This window comes from Nuphar pumila, chromosome 2, assembly GCF_984573655.1.
Source record: "Nuphar pumila chromosome 2, dmNupPumi1.hap1.1, whole genome shotgun sequence".
Lineage (NCBI taxonomy): Eukaryota > Viridiplantae > Streptophyta > Magnoliopsida > Nymphaeales > Nymphaeaceae > Nuphar > Nuphar pumila.
In genome coordinates this window covers 113,184,971-113,208,960 of record NC_143250.1, presented here as the reverse complement: position 1 = coordinate 113,208,960, position 23,990 = coordinate 113,184,971, and the positions used below count along the sequence as shown (strand labels likewise).

The 23,990-nt window shown below is 37.2% G+C and overlaps 1 protein-coding gene across 1 annotated transcript in view; it reads right to left on the bottom strand.

Annotated features, from left to right (window-relative positions):
• The window catches only part of RAD54 (DNA repair/recombination protein), a 95,987-nt gene that overhangs the window by 57,363 nt on the left and 14,634 nt on the right, over positions 1 to 23,990 (bottom strand). Inside the window, exons 12-13 of the mRNA XM_089992496.1 lie at positions 16,035 to 16,123; positions 15,782 to 15,914 (exon numbers count right to left, since the gene is read on the bottom strand). Of these exons, the coding sequence (XP_089848622.1) occupies positions 15,782 to 15,914; positions 16,035 to 16,123 (222 nt within the window). The remainder of the gene's footprint in view (positions 1 to 15,781; positions 15,915 to 16,034; positions 16,124 to 23,990) is intronic.

Sequence of the window (23,990 nt, the reverse complement as noted above, 5' to 3'; positions counted from 1 at the left end):
CATAAATATCTTGAAATGTTTACAATTTGTTGAAACTAACATACGTTGTCTTTATATACCACATGCAAAAACATAGCATTTTGATGTATGTCACAATATAGGCACATCTAGTACATTCTGTAAGGTCCATGGCTCATTAAAGCAGTTGGGTATATCCCACCATGCCAGCTCCAACATTGGTAGTTTTCTACTTTCAGGATTCAGAGTACTGTGTTTATTGATTTAGTTGTATATTTCATCATTTTCTGTCAAATTTGAGAAGCCTTTGACCTATACATGCATAGGTTTGCTGATATATATATATATTCTAGCTTGATTGTTTGAGTTTATGAATTTGTGCATAAATTTTCAGTCTAGAGATCCCAAATATTGTACTCTCATTAAAAAACATGAATCTTAAGCATGTTACAGTGAAACCACACTTCAACAAACAAACCTAAAGAAACATTCCCGCTCTATGTTTTCCTTGGCAACTGAGAAGGAATAAGCCATAGCGTAATGAAAGAAAATCATGATTTCATGAAAGTCGACAAACAAAATTTTTGTTTTGCATCCACTCCGCTCAAGATAATCAATATGCTACCTTTTGACCACAGGGTGCTGCTACAACCACGAAAATAATAATACTAACTAATTCAACAAAATTCGATGTTCCTACAGGAAAATCGACATCCAATAGAAATTTCATTTTATGATAAACGGTACGATGGCTAATGGAGATACCAAGACCCAATATTCCACATTTTAACCAAGGCTATAAGTATGTCTGATTACACTTATTGGATCCAAAGAGCCTGTAACTTGAGAAAAAATTTATCAGCACAACATACAATGATATAAACCTACTAAGTCGGATCACCTACGCATGCCCAGCAGAATTTTTTTTTCCTTTTTAATAGACATCCGAACCCCCCCCCAATGCTCGGATTTTGTAGCTGCCAAAACGACCAACCCACAGATTTGGGGTTTCCGGCAACCGAGAACCCAAGAGAACTCTAGGTCGATCGAGTTAGGGTTTCCTCAGCAACCCACCTCAACATGATCGAACACAGTCAATACCCAAAAGAAAATTTTCAGAAATCCTACCTTGACCGGCGTTTGGGTTGCTATTGTTGCGAGAAGGAGGTCGCCGGCGGCGGTGTCCTGCTGTCACACACGAAACGAGAGGGAGATGGGAGGAGGCTGGAAGAGGGAGGTACCGAGGCTAGCAGAGCAAGGGGTAGAGAGAGAAAAGAGATAGCGAGAGTGGGAGGAAGAGGGGTTCGGGTCCCCATTTGTAGGAGGGTGGCCTCCCAAAAATGGAGGAAACCTCCCCAGCGGCTGCGTTGTGCCCCCTCACCCCAGCAGCGTTATGGACTCCTGCTAGGGTAGACTCATGCTTACCCTGTTATATTTTTTTTTCGTTTCATGGGGCGCGGCTCGGGTCCAGACCCGAAACCCGGAAGCCCCTTTGAGTTGGATCTGTGATGACTTACCGAAGTGGGTTCGTACGACGGATCCAAATGGATCCAACCGCGGATCCACATGTTAGCTTTCATTTATGTGACATATTATATATATATATATATATGATATTCTATATGGATCCTAGATCCGAAACTTGGATCGCAGGCTCCAAATTAATAATTTCCCATTAAAATTTCAAATGGAATGCAGGAAAATTGCGGGTTTTACACCTGCCCCAATTGCTTCTGGTTCGGGAAGTAGATATTACCTTATCTTTGTTGACAGTTATTCACGTTACACATGGATATTCTTCATGAAGCATAAGTCTGAAGTCTTTGGATTATTTCGAAAGTTCTATTCTTTTATCAAAAACCATTTCTCTGAAAACATTCTACATTTTCAATGTGATGGAAGGGGAGAGTTCTCCTCTAGTGATTTTATTGAATTTCTCCAGCATAATGGAATAAGGAGAAGAGTGTCTTGCCCACACACACCTCAACAAAATGCGATTCCTGAAAGGAAGCATTGACATATTGTTGAGAGTGTCATGAGCACGATGTATGATAGTAATCTCCTTATTACTTTATGGACAGAGGCTTTCCACTCTACAGTGCATGCGATAAACCGCCTGCCCATGGCACTGTTAGAAAACAGATCGCCATATTTTACACTTTTTGGCATTCATCCCGATTACCATGAATTACGTGTTTTTTGGATCTGTTTGTTATGTGCACGTTGACAGCTCGCTGAGACATAAGTTTCAAGACAAAGCCATGAAATGCAAATTTGTGGGGTATGCAGATGAGTATAAGGAGTACAGGTGCTATGATCCTTCGAGCAAACGCATCAAAGTGTCGAGAAATGTTATTTTTTATGAGATGAACTTTGATAATCAACCAGCTAACCTCTCCAGCTCCCTGAAAATACGAAAAAAAAAATTAAATCAATTGCAGAAATCTTTTCAGAAACTCGGGGCCTTTACAGTTTCATTTTCAATTGGATAAAACAACCATCCACAACACAGAGCTTACACTTATCATTACAAACCATAGCAACTTATTATTTATTAATTATAAAAAAAAGAGTTTTTAAACAATAATTTACAAGAAATATATCAAACTTATTTAAATTACATAAAAGTAAATAAAGGAAAACTGAGTCACGTTGTCTCTCTGTGAACTGTCCAGCAAAAGTATGACACTTGTAGCTCTCCCAGAAGCTAATCGCTTCACTAATCCCTGCGGCTGCAAAAAACCATAGAAGTAGGGTATCAGAACCGAAATTCTGAGCACAGGTACCTCTAATGAAAAAAGTGAGCTAAAAATACAGATAAGATTTCATGCAATAATTTAGAGGAATGCAATTATGACAATTTCATAATTCAATTAAGCATGCATGCAACAGGGAACAATTTTCTAAGCATGAAGGAACATTTAAGCAATAGCAGGGATCACAATTTAAGTAAGCAATGTCCACCAATATGTAATAATTAAGAAAACAGATAAAATATGCATGTTCTAATACATAGCAGGAATATGCATGATTTATGTGCAATGCATGAACACTTTATTATCTTCCCTTAAAGTTTTCTTTTTCATATGCATGTCATATTAAATGCATACAATTTAAGTTCCTCTTTTTAATTACTGTTGCTCGCGGATACACCAAACGGGTAAAATTTCTTGAGGTCAAGTAGGGTTCGCAGGGTAACTTAGCACACAAGTTGTATTTTATTACTGGATTTCAAACTTAACCCTCGACCGAATCACCTTTGAAACATTAGACCTACACATCTAATGTCGGGACACTAAGGACATGCACATCCAATAGTGTCACTTTCTTGGTATACCAAACAGTTATGTCGAACACATCACCCCCAGGTAAAGTGGCGGACTCTCACTAAACTGTGGTCAGGAGAAAAACTTCAATATCGGGTTCATGGGTAATCATTAGTGCACACAGAGTTTTTGTATCCACATGGTTCCCCAAAACCGAATCTCTAAGATTCTCATTCTTCCGATAAGAGATCTCACATCGTATATTACATTGTTCTTATTCAATATCTTTTTATTAAAAGTCAATTATTGAGTTTTACAATTCAACATGCAAAAGCAAAGGCAAAAGCTCGCATCTACCCCTGCGAGAACCATCACGGAACTCTCACCCGTGGAAATACATAGAACAGTGTAATACCATGCAATAAAGATAAATGTGATTTTTGTGATGCATTTGAGATGCTTAAAGAAAGGGCAAGCCAAAGCTCAGGGCCTACCAAGCCCACGATGATTCGTTTCAATCATCGATGCACCATATGCAAAAACCATGACATTATGCCACATATAACATAATGTCAAGTGCTTTCAATGCACATTCATGTATGTCAACTTAACAATGTGCATGCAACAATAATAGTCATATACATTCCGATGCGCATCTATATATATATATATATATATATATATATATATATATATATATGAGCCAACAATATTCATATGCATGCGCATGATTTTACACATTCATGACAAGTGTATGCTCCCATCCCATACTCATATTCATATCACATGCTTTCTCTCCTTCATGATTCAATTTCATTAAACATGTGAACATGAATACAGTTATGTATATGCAAAACATATCCTTCCAAGTATGCACATGTTCAGGACTACAGTTGTACATCACATTCGAACTAGGTATGACCGACTAGATGCAATCACATAACAATACTTTAATGGAACATGAAATACCGAGTACCAACACATGAAACCTTTAGAATTTTTCATACATAAGCCAAGTCAAAAGCATATAAGTCTAAAAATTTACATGTAAATTCTGTGTTTTCATTTATGCTCAATTAGGCACAAATAGTATGCATTAACTAAAGGAATTTATCATGTATAAATTCTGTGTATAACTAGCCCAAAATCTAGACACGTAATGATAATTAAACATAACTTTCAGCTTCAGATTTTTTTTTCTTTTTTGAATGGGCTCCTGCCCACCAAACCTGGCAGAACCGATGTCGGGCTCGGTCCTGCCAGCCTAGAAGGCCCAGCTGGCGGCTCTAACAGCAAGTCACAGTTTGCAGCTTAACAGTTTTGGAATCGTAATAAAAATAAGGGTTTTATTTTTTTCATGGATTCCAGATTTCAATGCACACTAACCAGATCAAATTCACATGTTAAACTTCAACTCAAATCTCCTTTGAACAAAACTCAAGTTCCTTTTTCTTCTAAAACTCCAAATTTAGTTTGATTAGATAAATTGAAATATAGTTAAATCCACAATTAGACTTATAGGTAACTAAAATAAATCAGATTTATGAATGAATATTAAATTTGATTCATACTAACATATTTAAATTCACATAAACTAGTTCAGATTATACCAGGTTTAAATTCACACAAACAAGTTCATATTTAATCATGATGAAACAAAAAAAATCAAATTTATCCAATCCTTCAGAAACATCAGATTTGCTTGACTGAATAAAAACTCAAGTTTGTTTATATAGAACTTTAGATTTCACGTGCTTAAACAAAAAAACTAATTTATTAACCAACACAAATTTAAATGAACCAAGAATCAGTATAAACAAAAACAAATGAGGACTTGTAACTTGTATAAACACTTGATGAACACATATTCAACATCAGCACACACACAACTTCTAATAAAAGAAAACTAATCATGCTCAGTTCTGAGAATAACCCAAACAATATGTATATCACATAGTTTCACAGACACGGTCTTTATTTGCAGAACTACGAAACCAATCAGATTTCCTTTTCTTAACTGGTCAATGAACTTGAAAACAATTTCACAAACCTAATCACCACATAAGCATTGATCTTAACTATGCCTAAAAATATCAGTTTTATAAGCATCGATCAAACCATTTGAACTGCACCTAAGGAAGAGGATCTATTGATCCTCCTTCATATATGTTAAAGTATGCATATAGATCTACCCATTTTCTTATGAGTTTCCATCCAAATCAAACATGGAAAACCTATCTACATTCAATATCTCACTCGATCTCAAGAGAGGAGACCCGTACCTTTGCAAAAGTCGAAGAAAAATTGGGGCTGAGGTGCAAAAACGTGGGTCTCTCTCTCTCTCTCTCTCTCTCTCTCTCTCTCTCTCTCTCTCTCTCTCTCTCTCTCTCTCTCTCTCTCTCTCTCTCTCTCTCTCTCTCTCTCTCTATATATATATATATATATATATATATATATATATATATCCCTTCTTTTTTTTATAAAGTGAGGGAGAGGGGGTGACATTCCCCCCTTCTCCAGCCCTTTTAGAAAGGGCTGGAGAGTCTCCAATATGGGAAACTCTCCCCTAGTTTCCTAATTTTTTGAAACTCTAAAAAAAAGTTGACTTTTCCCATTTGGTTTTTTTCTTTTCTTTCTAATTCTTTTGAAAGTCTCTCTTAGGTAGGAATAAGGCCTCCTTTAAGAAGTCCTACTCAGCCCTAAACCAAAACTCAGAATTTATATTAATTAATTAATTAGTAAATATTAATTAATTAAAAATATTTAAAAAATTCCAAAAAATAACCAAATTGACCCAAACGGCTTCTCAACCTTATTAAACCCCAAAATAAAGCTTTATATTCATTTTAAAGCTAGAAAAACATGGGGCTTGGATTTGGATTCAGATCTGAATCCAAGATACAAACCCCATACCCAAAACATATATTTGAGCAAGACTTGGATCAAATCCAGATTTAAGTAGGACCCAAATAGAACCCAAATCCATAAAAATTAAGATCCTAGGCCTTGGATCCAATCTGATCCAACTCCAGATCCATTTCGACAAACTGCTAAATTTTTAGAAAAATGTGATTTTCGGGCAAACCGAAACTCGAATTCAGGAAAACAAAATATCATTGCGCTCAGAATTCCGAGACGCATCCAACGATATATTAGACGCATACCAAATTCTGAATTTCGTCCTAAAATAACTCAAATTTTGCTTGAATTTAAAGGTCTAATTTACAACTCTTTCCCACATTTCGATTGGCTCGCCTCGATCTTGTCGATGAGACTTGGGTTAAGCCCAGACTCAAAGGCATCAATCTAAAAATCGAGCCTCGAATGATTTTTCTCCCAGACTTAGCTAAATTTTTGAAAATCTCATAAAATAACTAATTTTGCTTGAATTTAAAGGTCTAATTTACAACTCTTTCCCACATTTCGATTGGCTCGCCTCGATCTTGTCGATGAGACTTGGGTTAAGCCCAGACTCAAAGGCATCAATCTAAAAATCGAGCCTCGAATGATTTTTCTCCCAGACTTAGCTAAATTTTTGAAAATCTCATAAAATAACTAAGTACCAAAATACGCGATATTACAGGATCCAATGTTGAGGTATATTATCCATGGCTAAGCTCCGAACTCTTTTCCAACATTAATAATGAATGCCCTCCGGACTATAGTAAGAAGGAAACATGTGAGGAGTCAGAAGATGCATCAGAATCAGAAGAGATTGTTGCACAACCCTTGGAAACAGGAAGGTATTAGGGCATCGTCTACACCCGATGTGAAAAGGAACCTCCACCCATCTTTACTTCCTGTACGGACCTTAATGTGCCTCCTACTTCCTCATATACGTTGGTTGTCAGGAGGTCTACTCGGGCTTGACACCCACTTGACAGATGGGTCAGCTACAAAAAAATTTCACTGGATTTTCAATTGTTTTTTACAGCTATAAACAAAGAAGATGAGCCTCTCACATTTTATCAAGTTGCCAACTCAAAGAAGTAGATTGAAGCAATGAATGAAGAAATGGAAGCCTTAAATGAATGTGATACTTGGAAGGTTGTTCCCAGACCACCTAACAGAAATGTAGTTGGATCGAAATGGGTGTACAAGATCAAATATAAACCTAATGGGAGTATTGAAAGGTAAAAAGCTAGACTTGTTGCCAAAGGGTTCACACAAGAACAAGGGCAGGATTTTGATGAAACTTTTATCCCTGTTGTGAAAATGGGGACCATTCAAATTGCACTGGGTCTAGCTATTGAACATGGATGGACATTAAGTCAGCTAGATGTTAAAAATGTCTTCTTGCATGGAGATTTAAAGGAGTAAGTTTATATGGAGCAGCCCGCAGGATATACAGAACAAGATGTTAATCAATACGTGTGTAGATTAAAAAGAGCAATATATGGTTTGAAACAGGCATCTCGTTCTTGGTTTGAAAGTTTTTCGCTTGAAATACAGAGACATGGCTTCTCTAGGTCTCTTCTAGATCATTCATTATTCATCTATAAGAAGCAGAGTGTGACCACACTCCTATTGATATATGTAGATGACATCATCATTACAGGAATCAGTGAAACTCATATTGAGGAAGTAAAGAAATTGCTGAATCAGAGATTTAAAATGAAGGATCTGAGAGATCTACGATATTTTCTTGGGGTGGAAGTCGACAAGACGTGCAATATTCTTACTCTCACTCAACACAAGTGCACAGTGGATATTCTCAGTAGAGCGGGAATGATGAATTGCAAACCCTTGGCAACTCCAAGTGTCATATATCAGAAACTGAGCTCTAAAGAGGGAGACTTATACAAAGATCCTACTAGATACTGCAGCATAGTAGGTATGTTACAATACCTAACACTCACTCGACCTGACATAGTGTATTCAGTCAATTAGGTATCTCAATTTATGCATGAGCCTCGTACATCACATATGGAGGCAGTTAAGAGAATACTAAGATATTTAAAAGGCACTGTCGGCGATGGACTTGTGTACAGAAAAAGTGGGCTGAATCAAGGTGTACATGAGATCATTGTTTATGTTGACGTTGATTGGGCAGGGGATCCAGATGAACGTCGATCGGTATCTAGTTATTGCAGTTTCCTTGGGTCAAACCTGGTTTCTTGGAGCAGTAGAAAGCAAAAAGCCATAGCTAGATCGAGCAGAGAGGCCGAATACAGATAAATGGCTACCGCGACTGCAGAGGCTACATGGATAAGACATCTCCTCACAGAGATAGGAGAATTGATTGCTCGATCATTCTTACTATGTGACAACCAAAGTGCTATCAATATGTCCTTTAATCATATCCATCATAGTCGAGCAAAACACATTGAGATAGACCAACATTTTGTAAGGCAAAAGGTTGAAGAAAAAGAGATTGAGCCCAATTTTGCCCGAACTGAAGAGCAAGTTGCATACATATTCACAAAAGGATTAACAAATGACAGGTTTTGGATGTTAAAATGCAAGTTGTTCATGATCCAAGACCATGTACAACTTGAGGGAGGGTGAAAAGAAGTCATTTATGGATCTGGATTTAATCCAGACCCATATCCATGTAGAATCCGTGTTATGTTGTAATTTTAATTGTTTATTAAAGGGTATTTCTGTACCCTAATTTTTGTAATCACTTCATATATGTATTACTGAATAGATCAATCACGAATAATGAATTCAGTCGTGACCTTCTGCAGCCCCTCTTCTCTGTCATTCGTTTTCCTCCTTGCGCAGGTAAATCTGGGGTTCATCTCATAACATTCTTTACTTCTTATCCTTTTAAAATTTGCTAACGTTATATTACATTTCAATATTTTAGTTTTATTATTTGATGTCTTAATCATAATGATTTAGAATTTTTGTTCAAGAGTTGGAACAAAAGATAGTATTCATGTTTTATTGCTTTAGATTAAGAATTTTGAATGCATATAATCACTTGTACATACACACTTATGGTTGTCTTTGGGTCCTTGCTTTACAAAACTGTCATGTTGTCCCAAGCATATGCGGATCAAGTCTTGTACCCATGCTGTGTCTGTTGACATACATGTGAAGTAGAATCCCCTTACCGGCGGTAGTGAAACCATGACATCCTCTTCTATATGGTAGTAGCAGTAACAAAATGATTCACACCACATACTCTCTAACCCCCTCATGTCATTGTATCCTCTCCATCTATACACCATAAAAATTGCAACTTTGTAAATATAGCAAAGATTCACAAAAATAAACAGCGTAGATGTTGATAATTACATGCATAGCAATCAAAAAAAGAACAAGCTTATAATTTGGAGAAAAAAATAGTTTGCATAAGAAACCAAATTTTAGATGACATACTAACTGAATCTGAAAAGGTTAGAGCATCATTTTTTATATCCAATGTGATTACTGAACTAGTTGATCCACTATGTAATATCGTGTATTTTAACATGATTTTTAAAATTGAAAAAAATATATATTTTATATTTAAGTGATAAAATCGTGGGAACATATAAGCATTTTATAGGTGACATCAGCTGGGTCTGGGCGTGGCCCAGAGCCCACTGACAAGACCTAGTTGAGCCAATTATAATTTGAGAAATTTTATGTTCTTAACCTTTAAATTCAAGCGAAAATCGAGCAAAAATCAGATTAAATTCAGGCAAAAATCAGGTATGTACACTGTTAGATGCGTCTAGGAATACTGATCACGTTGGCGGCTTGTTTTTTTCGAATTCGGATTACAGTTGGCCCAAAAATCGCATTTTTCAAAAATAACCCACCTTTATTTTTGAGTTTTTCTGGATTGGTCAGACGGGATCCGCTTCGTTTGGTTTAAGTTAATATGGATTTGGACCCAATCCATGATCCATATTGACTAAGATCTGGTCCAGGTAGGATCCATATGGATTTAGATATGAATTTGGATCTTGGATCCAGATATGGATCTGAAATCCATCCATAGCCAATTTAAAACTTTAAAATCAACTTTAAATTAAAAGATGATGAGGTAGAGTTCTACAGGTAGAACTCTACCCCCATAGAGGTCTTCCAGAGGGGGGCGACACCCTTTGGAATATTCTCAAGAATATTATATTAAATAAAATATCTAATAAAATATTGAAATAAATTTTAAATTTATCTAGAAGATAATGTAGAGTTCTACATGAAGTAGAACTCTACTTAATTAAGTTATCTAGAGAGGACGTCACCCCCCTTCTAGATTAGGATAATTTGAGTTAAAAAAATAAAAACATTAATAAAATATTATATAAAGGGGTTGGTTTCTCCCTCTCTAGAACTTGTGTTCTAGAGAAAGAGAGAGTTAGAGAGAGTAAGCTAGAGGAAAAAGAAAGGAAAACCCCAAAAATCGTGTGGGGAGAGAGAGAAAAAGAGAAGAGAGAGGAAAGAAAAGGGAGAAAAAAAATTAGTTTTCCATACATCCATGATTTTTTTTTATCTTTTTTTATGCTACGATCAAGGTACGGTTTTCTCTCTAAGTTCTTATGAGAAGAAATATGTATAAATCTGATTTTGTGTATATATATTAGAGGGAAAAAGGGAAATCTGATTTCAAAACAATATATATATATATGTATATGTATTGCCGATTTTATGTTGATAGATGCATGTGTATATTTATTCACATAGATGTCGATTTCCCTATTCCATGTGTTTGATGATACATACTGTCGATTTTGTTTTAATGGCTTTTCATGTTGTGTATATATATACAGTCCTTGTGTGATGAATTTTTAGTATGTTTCTAAAAAATATCATATGGTTCAGATTTTTTTTGTGCATGACTATTGTATATATATATATATATATATATATATATATATATATATATATATACTTTGTTCAGATCTGATAATTTCTTGACATGCATATAGTTGAATGGGTTTTATTGTTCCAGATTTATATAGATGCATAGAGACAGATCTGCTCGACTTTCACATAGTGACGGATCTGAACAGATCTGCCAAGTGCATGGGTTGACAAATTTGGTTCAAACCTGCCGAGTTTCTTAAGTGTGCAGATCTGGCCAGATTTGCTAGGTTGAGTGCATTGTTTCTGATAAGACTTGTCAAGTTTTGCTTGTCTGCAATTTTAATGAGACTTATCGAGTTTTACTTATGTGCAAATCTGATAAGACTTGCTGAATTTTTATGTAAGCAAATATGATCAGACTTGCAGAGTTTTGTTTGTGTGCAATTCTGATCGGACTTGTTAAATTTTGTTTATAAGCAAATCTGATCAGACTTGCTGAATTTTTTTAGGTGAGCAAATCTGATCAGACTTGCCAATTTCATATGTGAGCAAATCTTATCATACTTGTCGATGTTTATGTGTAAATAAATCTGATCAGACATGCCAAGTTATGCATGTGTGCAAATCTAATCAGACTTGCCAAGTTCTTTTATGTACACATATGATTAGACATGACGATTTTCTTGTGTGTGAAAACCTTATCAGACTTGCCGATTTTTATAGATATGCAAATTTGATCAGGTTTGCCCAATTTTATGTTGTGCAAATCTGATCAGAACTGCCCAGTTTTATGTTGTGCAAATCTGATCAGATCTGCCCAGTTTTATGATATGTAAATCTAATCAGATCTGCCCAGTTTTATGTTGTGCAAATCTGATCAGATCTGCCCTGTTTTATGATATAAAAATTTGATCAAATTTGTCAAGTCTCAGGTGAGCAAATCTGATCAGACTTGCCAATTTCCTTAAGTGTGCAAATCTGACCAGACTTGCTGAGTTCTTAAGTGTGCAATTCTGATATATGCATGTGAATTTGATCAAACTGGCCGAGTTTCTTGTATACACAAATATGGTTCTGGTTTACCAAGTTTTATGGGAAGGCAAATCTGATCAGTTTCGCCAAGTTTAGGTGAACTGTTATGGATCAGATATGCCGAGTGTATGCATTAAGCAGATCTCGTCCAATTCAACCGAATAGATGATTGTTTGATTTGTGAATTCAGATCTGCCCACTTGTTGGCTTTATAAAAAAATTCTGCATAGTTGATTTAGTACATAAATTTGATCATGTACATGTTTAAGATTTATGTATGCATTTTTTCTGAAATGATACGTAAACATAATTTTGATTTGATTGACTTGCAGTTGTGCATATTATACGCATGAATCTGAAATTTTATTTGATGTTTGCATAAATATGATCATATGCATGTTTGATTGTTTATGCATGAAATTGATCATGTTAATGTGTTCTACAAGCATCGATTGGCAACCATATGTGTTTGACTTCATGTGCATTCATTTTATGTGTTTAAATGTCATTGTGAACATGTTTTGAAACAATGAGTGTGTTGCATGTTCATTGAAATTTTGTAAAGATGCATAAATCATGTTTGAGATGTGTTGATGGTCAGATGTGAACCATTAAGAACCGTGTAGGCCAGGAACATGTATTGCTCCAATTATTGTTGATTTTATTTATTCATTGCAAAATTTATTTTTAAAAATTATTGATTTTTCAAATTTAATTACAATGTTAAAATGTGACGGGCCAAGGCCCGAAGTTGGTTTTGCATGTAGATTTGCAAAATGGTTCTTGTGTAGAAAACTTGAAATTGTTTAAAAGATAAAAGAGACCAAACAGTGTAATTAATCTCATCATTGATGTCCCTTCAACAATGTGGAAATCTTGGATAGCGGTCTTGAGGGGATAGTGACGATACTAAAACTTTGTATGCAATTTTGCCCCTGAACCCGATGTTGTGGTTCACTTCCCAGACACGATTTTAAGGAGATTTCAACCACTTTGCCTGGAGGGTGTTGTTGACTCATCTATAAATATTGGTATACCAAGAAAGTGGCGTCAATGGTTGAGGATTTCCATTGATAGCATTAGGTGAGGATTTCTAGCATTCCGATAGAATGTGAGAATTCTTAGTAATGAACGAGGAAGAAGTGTGGAACCCGATAATGAAATACAAATTATGTGTTAAGCTACAATTGAGAACCTAACTTGAACTTCAGAAATTTGTGCACGTTTTAAGTATTCGCGGGTTTAAGGAAAAGTAAAAATTAAACTTGTGTGCATTTAATAAGGACATGCATGCAAAAGCAACTCTGATAAATAACTTAATAAGTTATTCATGCATGTGCATTGAATCATGCATAATTAATGTTCAGCATTAGTTCATGCATTCATGTTTATTTTGTTATGCATGATATTTGGTTAAATGCTTGAATGGTAAGTTGATTTAGTAAGTTGTTAATTACGATATTCCTCTTCAATTTATACATGAATTTGATTTATACTATTTCCTTTACTGTTTGGATTTTAGAGGAATTCGTACAAAGGACTTTGGTTTTTACCCGTTTTCTTAAAATTGTTTTACATGAACGGATGCTCAGTGATGTCGTGACTAGTTGGTTGGAGACTGTGAGCCTTGTGTGACTAGTTTTTAGTTTCTAACATGATGGCTCCTTTATGATATAGACGATTTTAGTGTCTTGGTCTATGTGACATTCTGATTGAATTAATAAAGTTTGATATATTCTTCTTTTGATTCAATGCATAGTTTGGTTTGGGGTTTGGTATATTAAATCTGTGAGGCCACGAATCCTTGGATTAGTTTCCACATTTGTTTAAAAAAAATCCATTATTTTTACGAGGGTCAGTTGGGGTCGTTACACATTATCTTTAGACAAGGAATCCTATGTTCAGGTCATGCCACTATCCAAAGCCAAGCTATGAAAAAAAAAAGAAAAAAGTCACAAAAAGGTTATAGCACTAATGTAATATCTCATAATTTTTCCTATATTTTTAAGCTCGAAAATACAATTTTTAATTAAATAGTTATATTTAATATGTCAAAATTATTGAAAATAATAAATATGGATGACGTCAATGGGTGTCTGGACATGGTCCAAGGCTTATTGAAGATATCTATATATGATATGTAACAACGGCCAATTTTATTTATTTTTAACTTTTAATTTCAAGTGAAATTTAGGTTAAATTAAGGCAAAATTAAGGAGTTAAATGGATCTAGGACCATAGGTAGATCCGTTATTGAACTTAGATCTCGTAGGAGATATGATTTGGCGATTTTGGATATGGGTTGGTCCAAAAAATCTGTTTTTTCTAATTAGTCTGGCCTCTATTTTTTGGTCGGTTTCAATTTGGATCGGAATCAACCCGCTCTATATACATTTGGGTTAACATCAATATGGATCTGGACCTAATCCAAGATCCATATTAACTAGTGTCATGTACGGGCTGAAATCCAAATGGATATAGATTTGGATCATGGGTCCAACCTAGACCCATAATCCATCCTTACCTTTTAAAACAAAATGAATTTAAAACTTTAAGAAACATATATATATATATATGTATAGTTATATATATAAATATATATAAGAGAAGTTATGATAGGGTAGAGTTCTAGCAGGTAAAACTCTACCCCACACAATATCTATCTAGAAGGGGGGTGTCACCCCTTAATGTGGAAGCTTCCCTCACTATAAGAAGAGAGAGGTTAAACCTCTCTCGAAAACGTCAGCAGGAAAAAAAAATTAGAGAGAGAGAGGAAAAAGGAAAGAAAAGAGAGAGAGAGAGAGCATCTTCAACATCTCCTCCTTCCTCTATGTTTTCGCAATCCGAAGAGCAAGGTACAGGATTCTCTCTATTCCGATGAGTAGAGGGATTTGCATAGATTAAACTATGGGTTTGAGAGAGAAATCAAATCTGTATATGTTCATAAAGATTTATCAAATTTGGAACCATGTTGATTGAGTTGATCTTTCTTTTCAGCACACACACTTACAATTAAATGAGTTCTCAAATTTTTTGTGACAGCCAACATCATCAACCATTAAAGGACAACCGAGAATAAGATCCAATGTCCAGAGCAAGAACGTGATGGAACAAAAACAACAAATGCCAAGTTTTAACTCAAGTTGCTGTAAAATATCATAGATCTTTCTCCAACGTACATATGTTTACCAAAGCTCATTAAGAAAAAAAACAAAATAGAGAACAATAATGAATAAAAAAACAGCCTCAGCAAATGCTGTCCTGATTAAAGTCAACAAAATGCAAAATTGATCATAACTCTTGTACAATTTCAAACATAATCATAATGAATATTAATCTGATTTTATTAATCTAAAATGTATCAGATCGGTAGCATACAAACACACTGAACCAGTGAAAGGAATCCAGCTTCACCTCCCTATGTAGTTCATAAGCACTCAATGTGTAAATGCAAGGATCCCTCTCAGATCATTCTTTATTTCTCTCACAACTTAAAGGAATATCATATGTTCCCCAACAGGACATACAAACAAATAATAAAGTCCCACTTTATTGTTGTTCATTAGACAGTCCATTTTCATTACAAAAAAGTTCCTCTTGCTGTTCCAAAGTATTCCCCAAATAACAACTTTCAAGACAAGTCATCCAAATGCTTCATAATAAATGATTTAAAGTATAAAACATCCAACATAAGAGGACCTAAAAATTTGGTTGGAGAAGCATAGCCAACAAAAATGTAACAAAAAAGTACAAATAAAAAATCATTTTCTCTAACTCACTTGGGTGTAGTTTGAAACAAGTACAATGCGATCATCTGTTTTCTGTCGAAGATGAGCCAACAACCTTGCCAAGACATGCATTTTTCCAGACAATTCTACCCAAATACCATCACCACCAGTCCATGATCCAGATCTATCCAGAAGATTAAAAGTTATACATATGTAAGCATTGATTGATAGGCAAAATTCTTAGTTGAAATTCACGTAGACTAGATTCTGATGTAAATCAAACAGTATTGATACCATTACCAACCTCCCAGAGAACAACTCAGGTGGGAAAAGATGTAAACAATCCTCAAACCCGGAATTTGAACTCCCACTCCGAATAGTATCATAAATTAGCTACATGGCACCATCATAATTAGTAAATCAATAATAATTTTTCAAGGGTGATGTTGGAGAATCCAGGCAGGTCCAACAAGTTATCTAGTAACATGTGTGACTGTGTGCATACATCATAATCTCCCTACTTAAAGAGTACACATCTCTCAGCTGCTTCTAATTAGAAGCCTTACCCTGACTATTCATTATAGAGGCACATGTGGATTAGTTTTATTACTTCTTTCATAGGTTTGTGAATTCATTAGTTACATAAAAAGGATTGGTCATTTTTAATTGACATGCTATCTAAAGATTTGCTTACTAAATGATATTTAGAAACTTTATCTTAGTTGGTAAAACCAATATTAATCCAAAAGTCCATCTCACAATTGCAGCAAGGTCTACCTACTCTATATATTTCTCTCTTTGGAAAACCCACCCACAAATGTGACTGAAGCAAAAAATGATTATAAATTTTCCATTTACAACTAATTCACATGTGAATCCATGTATTTTTCTATAAACAGAAGGTTTTGATGTATATACTGAAAACAATTAAGAAGACGAAAAGATGGACAAAGAAACGAGAACTACACTTCTTTGTAAGCTTTTTTGTCTACTTATTTTAATATCATAGCCTTTTAATTGTTGTATAATTTTTTTTATTTGTGAAGAAAACATGCATATTTTTTTTGGATAATAAGAAAACATGCATAACTACATCAAAATGCTTTACATAATGGAGTACATGTGGCCTCAAAAGATCTGAAGCAATTGGGAATCCAAATCAAGCAAGAGGGCAGCTTGAAAATCCAATGTAATTTTTGTAAGAGGACAATTTTTGCGGAAATGTCTTTTATAAAGTATCATCTAGCTGGGGCACACCAAAATATTGCTCCTTACACGTCAAGTAGGGGTGCAAATAGATCAAATATAGTCAAATATCTGACTGGAATCCAACATGTTTTAGATTTCAGATCTTTAAAGTGAGATCTGAATGTGCATTCAGATTGGAATTTGGTTTTGCTAAATCAGATTAGTTTGGATTTGGATTGAATTCAAATCGATATTTTAGGTCGGATCAGATAAAAATCCAACTGATTGCATTTTTTATATGTAAAAGCTTTGTTTATAATCATTTCTTAATCAGATCCAATATTACCACATATATTTCGGATCTAGATTCAACTCTTCCTCATTGGAATCACACTAATTTGTATTTTGTTATTTGCATTTTGGATACAAATTTGGATCTTAACATGGTTCAGCCTGTGTCAGGTTAGTTGCACCCCAATGTCAAGAGACATATCGGAGGCTGTGAAATGGCAATGCTAAAAGATAATCAAGGATTTAAGTAAAATAAAGCAAGAAAAAAGAGATGATGAATATTGAGATCGAATATTCACAGCCAGCACAAGGAAGTAATGATCTTGATAAGGATGAAGTGATTGACCCTTGTCTATTGGACTACCATCGAAGAACTCAGAATTCACACAGCAAAGATCTATGTTATAGGGACAGCATTTTGGTGGTGTGTCCCTTATGACACAAGTGGAACACGCTCTAACACGCCAGCATGATCTGGACATGTATGACTTATTTTGATATATTGAAATAGATTTGAAATAATTTATAATAATATTTCAATAAAAATATGTTTGTATATATGAAAATACCAAAATTAAGTTTCTAGCACATCCTTGTGTTCTATTTTCAAAAAAAAAATTGAACATGCATGTCAAACTTGTCTCATAAGTTGAGCCATACCTATATCTTTCAGACATAGACTATAGCTCCTAAGCACTTAGTCGAGCAAGCGAACGTTGTAGTTGAAAGATGGTTTTATGATATTTGTGTTCTTTTCAACATTGCAAATTCATTCATTTCATGGAATGGCAGACTTCATAACTAGTATTGGTCCTAACTCCTAAGTATAGAATATGCACATATCAAGATATGATGGGAAAATGCATTGACAAAATATGAAGGAAATGAAGTATTAATATGAAAAAACAAAGCATTCTTGGAAGGACAAAAGGTGTAGCATAATGGCAAATGGATAGACAGATAAAAAGGCAAGAACCTTAACAAATTTTCTTATATATTGTCCAAAAGGAACTATCTTCTGAAATTGGCCAACTAGTCAAATTTGTCCAAGACTTCAGAGGTTCTGTGTAAAATCTTTATGAAATTGTGGAGGAATTTAATCTTTCAAATGTGGTCTAACATATCACTAATAATACAGAAAAATAGAGCTTGCACACAGATATAGAATCTTTTGGACTCCATGTGTTGCCCACTGCATTAACCTCATACTTGAGGACATTGAGAATATGGATGAAATAAAGCAAGCAATTGAATCTTGTCAAGAAATAACAATAATCATGCAAAAGTGCTGAGTTAAATGAGGCCATATATGCAAGAGGCAAACCTGATTCATAGTGCAATAACTAGAATTGAACAAATTATTTAACAGTGCAAAGTCCAGTAAAAAATAGAACTACACTAAAGCAAATATTTTCATCAAATGAATGGTATTCATATCCCCATGCATTAAAAAAATGTAGATATTATTTTCAGTAGTAGTTTTTGGGAAGCATGTGTGAAGCGCTTGAAGATGACTATTTCCTTAGAGTACTTAGAATGGTAGGATGAAGATAGACCAGTCATGGGTTATTTCTATGAGGCTAGGGACATAGCAAAAGTGGTCATCAGAGACCAGAACAAGTAATACATGTCTATATAGAGCCTCATAGATAAGAGGTGCACTAGGCAACTTCACCATCCTCTTAATGTTGTAGGTTATCATCTGAACTCTGCTTAGAGTATATTTCTAAATTCAAGTTTGATATAGAGATTAACAAAGGACTATTGGATTGCATTAAGAGATTGATCTTTGATCTTGAGATACAAAATGCAATCCATAACGAGACCAAGATATATAACAATGTTATATATGATATGAGAATATAAGTTGCAGTCAAGAATTGTACGACAACAGATTCAAGTGATTTGACTCATTTTGTATTTTTCAATTCAGATTATATGTGTTACTTATAAAGCTACATTATTTCATACTTATCATTTGCTAGTATTATTTTATATCTCTATTTAAATTTGCGGTGGAGTAGGTTTGAGACTTATGCTCACAGCCTAAAAACTTCATTTTGAGGCAGATTTGTAATGCAAGAGGATGTGAGTAAAACTAGAGTTTATTTTAGCAGTTCCACATGAAGAGAAATCAACTAAAGCACAAAAGGCTCAATGATCCAGTGTTTGCCACAACTTGCAGCTTAGAGAGAGGTATCATAAAATTTATTGACTTTTCCACAAGTATACTTGTGATTTGAGGATTATGATACTCAAAAGCAGTGTTGTGAGAGGCGTACGCCTCAGTACCTGAAGCGTACGCCTCAGAGGCGAGGTGCACACTCAAGGTACTGAGGCGTTGCTGTGATGCGCAAATTACCCCTCATCAACCTCCGACCAGTTGTGACCACCGGAGTTGCTGTGCTGCTCAGTCTTCTCCGACCACCGGACGAGCGGCATATCCCTCACTTCCGTACCAGCTGGGTGCGTAGTCCTTCTCCCACTGCCTCCCCTCCCACTGCTTCACTTCCATACCAGTGGTGAGAGGCGTACGCCTCAGAGGCGAAGCGCAGGCTCAACGCCTTGCTTCGCCTCATCGCATTTAACAACCTTGCTCAAAAGGACTAATATTAATATGCCATTTTTTCAGGCAACTACAGAAGATATCAGCATTAAGGCATAAAGAATAGTTTGATTCTATTAGCTTTATAATTCTTTATATATTAGATGAATGAGTTCAATAAGTCTGGCAAGTTTACTGAGAAGAGTGGATAATTGTTCTGATGCAGTGCTCGTCAGGGGAGGAGAGAAAACAAATGCCCACCGTGAATCGGTGTGGCTCAAGCTTCTTATTATTTTCAATAAGTTTTCAATAAACAGGGGAAGACAACCAATAGTAAGGAATGAAATGAAAACAGAGTGCGGATAACAAAAGGAATAAGCAAACTATAAAGAATGGCGGCTGAAACTTCAATCTCCCACGCAACCCTAGGAGAGGGCCTTTTAAAGGCTATTACTGGACCCGGGTCACGGGTCCAGCCTTGGACCCGAACTGCGATCCGGGTCAACTTCAATTTGTTTTTGGCTCTATGACGTGCGAACTCCACCACGCCTGGAGTAGGTGCGCAGGGGTACCTCCCTGCGTTGCGGCTCCGTACCTACAATGGGGTCATACACGTGGATCTGATCATCTGCCCTTTGTGGCAGATCGGGTGGCACGATGGGTCCAATCGGGTCCTGTCCTGCATCATTCTCCCCTGGTTGGGAAGAAGTCGGCTCTGACGACTTGTTGTTGCCACAGTAAGCATATAGATCAGTCACGTTGAAAATAGAGGAAATATGCCAATCATCGGGCAGCTCAAGGAGGTAGGCATTCAAACTCAATCGCCGAAGGATCCTAAAAGGGTCATACTTCTTAGGACTTAATTTGGTATAGGTGCCTACTGGAAAACGCTCGGGACGCAAGTAAACCCAGACAAGTTGACCGACCTGAAACTGGACATCACGACGACTCTGATCTACGAAAGCTTTGTAGGCCTCATAGCTTTCGACAAGTTTGGCACGGACCTGTCTGTGAATGTCACGCATATATTCGACGGCATCAAAAGCATCTGGAGCTAGAGCTGGAAGATCTGACACAGGGGCTAGGTCAACGACATGGGTGGGTGACCGACCATACACCACTTGGAACGGAGATTTACCTGTAGAACGGTTAATGGAATTGTTATATGCGAACTCGGCTTGAGGCAATACGAGGTCCCAAGTTTTGACATTTTCCCCTACTAGGCTCCGTAACAAGTTTCCTAAGGTGTGGTTCACAACTTCGGTTTGGCCATCGGTCTGGGGGTGGTATGCACAACTGAACTGAAGCTTGGTCTTCAATAAGGCCCATAACGATTTCCAAAAATGGCTCATAAAACGCGTGTCACGATCAGAAGTGATGGTGCGGGGTAGACCATGGAAGCGGGTAACATCCTTGAAATAATAGGACGCTACTAAAGAGGCATCGGTGGTTCGCTTACACGGGACAAAAATAGCCATTTTGGAGAACCGGTCAACGATGACTAAAATTGAATCAAAACGACATGGCGTTTGGGGAAGGCCCACGATAAAATCCATGGATACGTGCTCCCACGGCCGTTCAGGAATGGGTAACGGAGTATACAGACCACTATTCTGACGATGACCTTTGGACACATGACACCCTTGAATGAACTTGACAACATCTTTGTGCATTTTGGGCCAAAAGTATCGTTCATCTAACAGAGCGAACGTCTTATCATGTCCGAAATGCCCTGCTAACCCTCCTTCATGTAATTCAGAAATCAACTGAAGCCTAAGGGAGAAATCAGGCACACATAATTTGTTCCCACAGAAGAGGTAACCATTATAAATACTAAAACGGGGGTCAATGGTGCGATCTGAAGAGATGCACCCCGCCCAGACTTGTTGAAAATCAGGGTCTGTGGGGTATAATTCCTTGCACTGTTTGAACCTAATGACCTGCACTAACATAGTCATCAAAAGGTTGTTCTTCCTACTAAGAGCGTCAGCCACCTTGTTCAGGGTACCCGATTGATGGTGAATCGAGAAGGTGTACTCTTGCAAGAAACTGACCCACTTGGCATGACGAGCACTCAACTTATTTTGACTATTCAGATACTTCAATGCCTCATGGTCCGTGTACAAGACAAATTCCTTATAAATGAGATAATGTCTCCAATAACGAAGGGCTTGTACCACGGCATAAAACTCAACATCGTAAGTGGAATACTGGCACCTGGCCTGAGTCAGTTTCTCACTAAAGAAGGCAACAGGTCTACGATTCTGACTCAAGACTGTGCCAATTCCCACCTTGGAGGCATCGCACTCAACCTCAAATACTGCACTAAAATCAGGGAGGGCTAAGACAGAAGCACTGGTCATTTTCTCTTTGATGATCGTAAAGGCTTTTCCCGCAGTAGACGTCCACTGAAAACTAGTACCCTTGAGGCACTCCATGATGGGGGCCATGAGGGTGCTGGGGCCATGAGGGTGCTGAAGTTTCTCACAAAACGTCGGTGAAAAGTGGCTAATCCGTGAAAACTACGGATCTCTCCAATAGTCTTTGGGATAGGCCAATCTACAATCGCACGAACTTTCGTGGGGTCTGCCTTAACTCCATCAGATAACACAATAAAGCCTAGGAATACGACACTGGACATCATGAACTCACACTTTTTCGCATTGACATACAATTTTTCTCTACTTAAAATTTTTAAGACCTGACGCAAATGGTCAGATAAAGATGAACTATAAATCAAAATATCATCAAAATACACCACGACAAACTTCCCTATACAAGGGCGTAGCACTTGGGTCATCATATTCATGAAAGTACTTAGGGCATTGGATAGCCCAAATGGCATGACTAACCACTCATACAACCCATCACGTGTCTTGAATGTCGTCTTTCCACTCATCCCCCTCTCGGATACGAATCTGGTGATACCCACTTTTAAAATCGATTTTGGAGAAAATGGAAGCACCAGCCAAATATCAAACATATCATCCAAACGAGGGATGGGAAAACGGTATTTGACAGTGATGCGGTTTATGGCTCGACTATCTACACACATGCGCATGGACCCATCTTTCTTAGGGGTGAGCAGGGCAGGCACCGCGCAAGGGCTCACACTTTCACGAATAAAGCCCTTTTGTAGTAACTCCTGGACCTGCCTCAGCAACTCGGCATGCTCGGAGGGATTCATACGATACGTGGGGAGATTGGGGAGACTCGACCCTGGCACAAAATCAATAGCATGTTGTACGACACGCATGGAAGGAGGACCATCTGGGAGGTCACCTGGCATAATGTCGCTAAACTCTTCAATAAGGGGGCGGATGTCCGTAGGAACTGGTAACGACGTACTCACTGACGGCTTAGCCACCACAGCATAACAATAACCATCCTCCTGACATTGGTTCAAGAAAGACCGGTAGGATAGTCCTGCAAGTCGGGGAACTCGCTTAGGCTTATCTACCGTGGGAAACCCCGTCTCCTTGATGGGGAGAAGGATTATCTTATGACCCTTAAATATGAACGAGTATGTGTTCCTACGGCCATCATGAATGGTCTTGCGATCAAACTGCCAAGGACGACCCAACAGGATGTGACACGCACTCATAGGGGCTACATCACACCACACCTCGTCGTGGTAGTGCTCCCCCATGGAGAAGCGAACTAAACAACGCTGGGTGATGGAAACCTCGTTTCCTTTCTTGAACCACGTCATCTTGTAGGGGTGAGACAGTTTCTCGGTTCTCAGATTCAAGGTAGACACAACGCTATCGGACACCATGTTCTCACAAGCACCGGTGTCGATAATAACATCACATGTGTGACCCTCACAGTTGCATCGGGTTCTAAAGATGTTGTTCCGTAGCCATTCTGCAGGGGTCGACTCACGAGGTGCGGTCAAGACATGACGGATGGATAATAGATTGTCGACGTTGCCATCGAACTCTACGACTTCCCTCTCATCCTCATCCTCGACCAAAGACTCACTCTCACTCTCGGATGCTGACTCCACAATACCTTCGACGAGATGGGTGTTTTTGCCCACAGTGGGGCACCTAGATGCGACATGCCCTAGCTCCTAACACCTAAAACAACGGATGGTAGAATCACTAGGTTTGGCTTTAGACCGGGTATTGAATGCGGGTCCTGACTGATCAGGTTTGCTAAAGTCTGCTCTAGTCTTTGAGTCGCTAGGGGAGCTTGCTCCCCTGGTTGGGAAACCTGGCTTAGGTCGACTAG